The sequence below is a fragment of the Nuphar pumila genome, unplaced genomic scaffold (genome assembly GCF_984573655.1).
Source record: "Nuphar pumila unplaced genomic scaffold, dmNupPumi1.hap1.1 HAP1_SCAFFOLD_646, whole genome shotgun sequence".
NCBI lineage: Eukaryota > Viridiplantae > Streptophyta > Magnoliopsida > Nymphaeales > Nymphaeaceae > Nuphar > Nuphar pumila.
The window spans coordinates 1-2,505 of NW_028323434.1; the positions used below are offsets into that span (position 1 = coordinate 1).

Genomic DNA, 2,505 nt, shown 5'->3' on the forward strand with positions numbered 1-2,505 from the left:
CGCCATCAGCCTTGTGGAACGCTCACAAGTCCGCTCATCTCCTCGACCGACCGTCCTTTGGCGTGCAGGATTGACGCCTTCCTCGACCATGTCAACGTTGGAGATTGCATGGTCATTGGCGACCTCGAAGCGTATTCTTGTACGTGACCTTTCCCTTGTCCATATCGATTGAGCTCAGAATATACACAAAGCACACCGATTGTCCACATGAGTGCTGACGATATTGTTCTCTTCAGGTAAGCTCACAGGACTCGATAAAAAGCTTTCCCGAAGCCTCGACATGGAGGTGCAGATGGGAAGCTCTCCCTTGCAATTGTCCGTCTCACCAGTGGGCCCGTTATCAGAGTCATCAAGGTCAGTGCCTCTCGTTAGAAGTGACCATCACTTGGTACGAACACTGTGATTTGGTCACTGCTCATTGTTCTGCATAATTGTGTGCAGATTTCTGGCAGAGGTATTCCCGGAACATTCTAAAGGAATATGTTGCTGACGTGCAGTCGGAAGACGTTGGTATACCTTATATTGACATTGAACCACTGCTACCCTGACTACGACTTCAGCCTTCTTAGAGCTCACCACTTCAAAAAGGAAGAAAGCTTCCAGGCAGTTGAGCCCGTGGTGGATAGCCATCTCCTGGAAGTCTCCAAGGTGTGCTGTACTTTGTTGGAACGATGTTTGAATTTGAAGACCTGGAGGGTTGCAGGAGCAATTTGTCACATGTCGTGTTCATTCATCAACTTCGCATTTTCTCATCATCATTATCAGGCCTGCCTAAACGAATGCTGGTGAAATGTTGCGAAGCCTCTGTGATATGGCTTTGCATTCAGCGCAACCATGGGAAGCATCTCCTGGACAGCATGTGTCCACATCTAGACACCATTTTGCCTGCAAGTATGTGCTGCAGTCGTCACAGTGCGTACTCGCAACCCTGCATGGCCATATTAACGAGTTCAGACCGTGATTGTTAGGTGTGGGAGAACACGCCTGGCTATGGCAGTGACCCGTTCCTGGATAGCCTCTGGACAGCCATCGACGAGGTGTGCAGCTCAATCTTACAAGTTGCTGTTGTGCTCTGCATTGAACATGCATGTGTGGTTAATCACGCAGGCAAGTGCACTCATTCTGACCATGCTGTGATCCGCATGCATGGTGCTTAGAGCATCTGATGCCTGTGGATTGCGCCAGAAGCATTCACTCTTTTGCCTGTCCGATTCAGAGCCTTATTTCTCAGTGTAACAAACTGGATCCAAGCCACGGACTGCTCTGTGTGGGGGTGCGTCAGTAGCAAGCTTGTGGCAGGCAAAGCCAGAGTCAGCCGAGACCACTGACTGCTGGCCATGCAGTCTGTCATGCTGACTAGCAGCAGCGACTTCAGCTGGGATGTAATCTGGCTGCCAGGGGTCACTATCATCGTGTGGGGCGTAGCCAGCTTGGGAAATCATCACGTGAAGATGCACATGTCCATATAGCCATGACATGCTTCTTTAGACCACGACTTTGTACTGAAACATGGCAAATACGTCGATTCGGTGACGACGGACACATCAGACATGTTATCAGCATCAAGCCTGAAGATGTGACAAGAGGTTTCATGCAACTACCTGGCAAAGGGTACAGACGCTTGACGTTTGACTTTTGAGCACCTGTCTGTGCAGGCAGCCAAGCTGAACGATTGCGATGTGTACTCGTATCGCACTGATACTGGCGAAGCCGACCCTTTTGGAGAACAGGGCAGCATTTGGGCGTTCAATTACTTCTTTTACAACAAGAGGCTGAAGAGGATTGTGTACTTCAGCTGCCGCAGCGTCAGCAAAGCCACGGCAGCTGACGGAGATGCGCTGTCTACACCGGAGGTGTCGGCACTCGAGGGTGACCCCGGGACGCAAGAGGAGGACGATGAAGTTGACGACGGCGTCATGGGTGAGATGGACGATCTTGACTGAATTATCCTCTTCACTCACACACGTGGGACACTCACTTCGTGGTGTGGATGCATGGCACTCAGTGGCGCACACTGCTTCTCATCCTTCACTCCATGACAGAGGGTGGTGGGACTGAATGCTGCGCCTGAGATGCGCTGGTGGCCATTTCGAGATAATGACAGCTACTGCATTGGTTTGTGCGTGTGGTTGGGATTTTGTTCGTGATTTCATATTGATAGAGAATGCTTTGCAACTGACTTGATCAGATCATGTCAGGCCTGTTGGGTGAGCAAGCCCTGGACATGACAATCAAAATTCCTCGAATGTTCATTGAATGTTTTCAACATTCAAAAAATGAGAGAAAATGTGACGCTTCCGAAAAGTGTAATCAACCTCTTTCAACACGGATCGTCAGCACTGTCTTCTCCAATGAGTACCGTGTGCCATGGCGTGACGAATCTCAACTGGTTTCCTCTCTCAAGGCTGCAAAGCAAGAGGATGACCACTGGCAACCAGAGCCTTTGCCTGTGACGACTCACCAAAGTACGCCTACCCGTAGTATATTTCATTACACAGAGAAGCA

General features: G+C 49.9%; 1 protein-coding gene across 1 annotated transcript; it reads left to right on the forward strand.

Moving 5' to 3' along the window:
* Positions 1-68: 68 nt before the first annotated feature.
* LOC149809968 (uncharacterized) lies at positions 69-1,943 on the forward strand (the record flags this gene model as incomplete). The annotated part of the gene is made up of 5 exons (XM_089994517.1): positions 69-139; positions 237-354; positions 498-648; positions 969-1,037; positions 1,656-1,943. Coding segments are annotated over 5 exons (697 nt in total), but the record flags the coding sequence as incomplete, so codon positions are not given.
* Between the last annotated feature and the right edge of the window lie 562 nt (positions 1,944-2,505).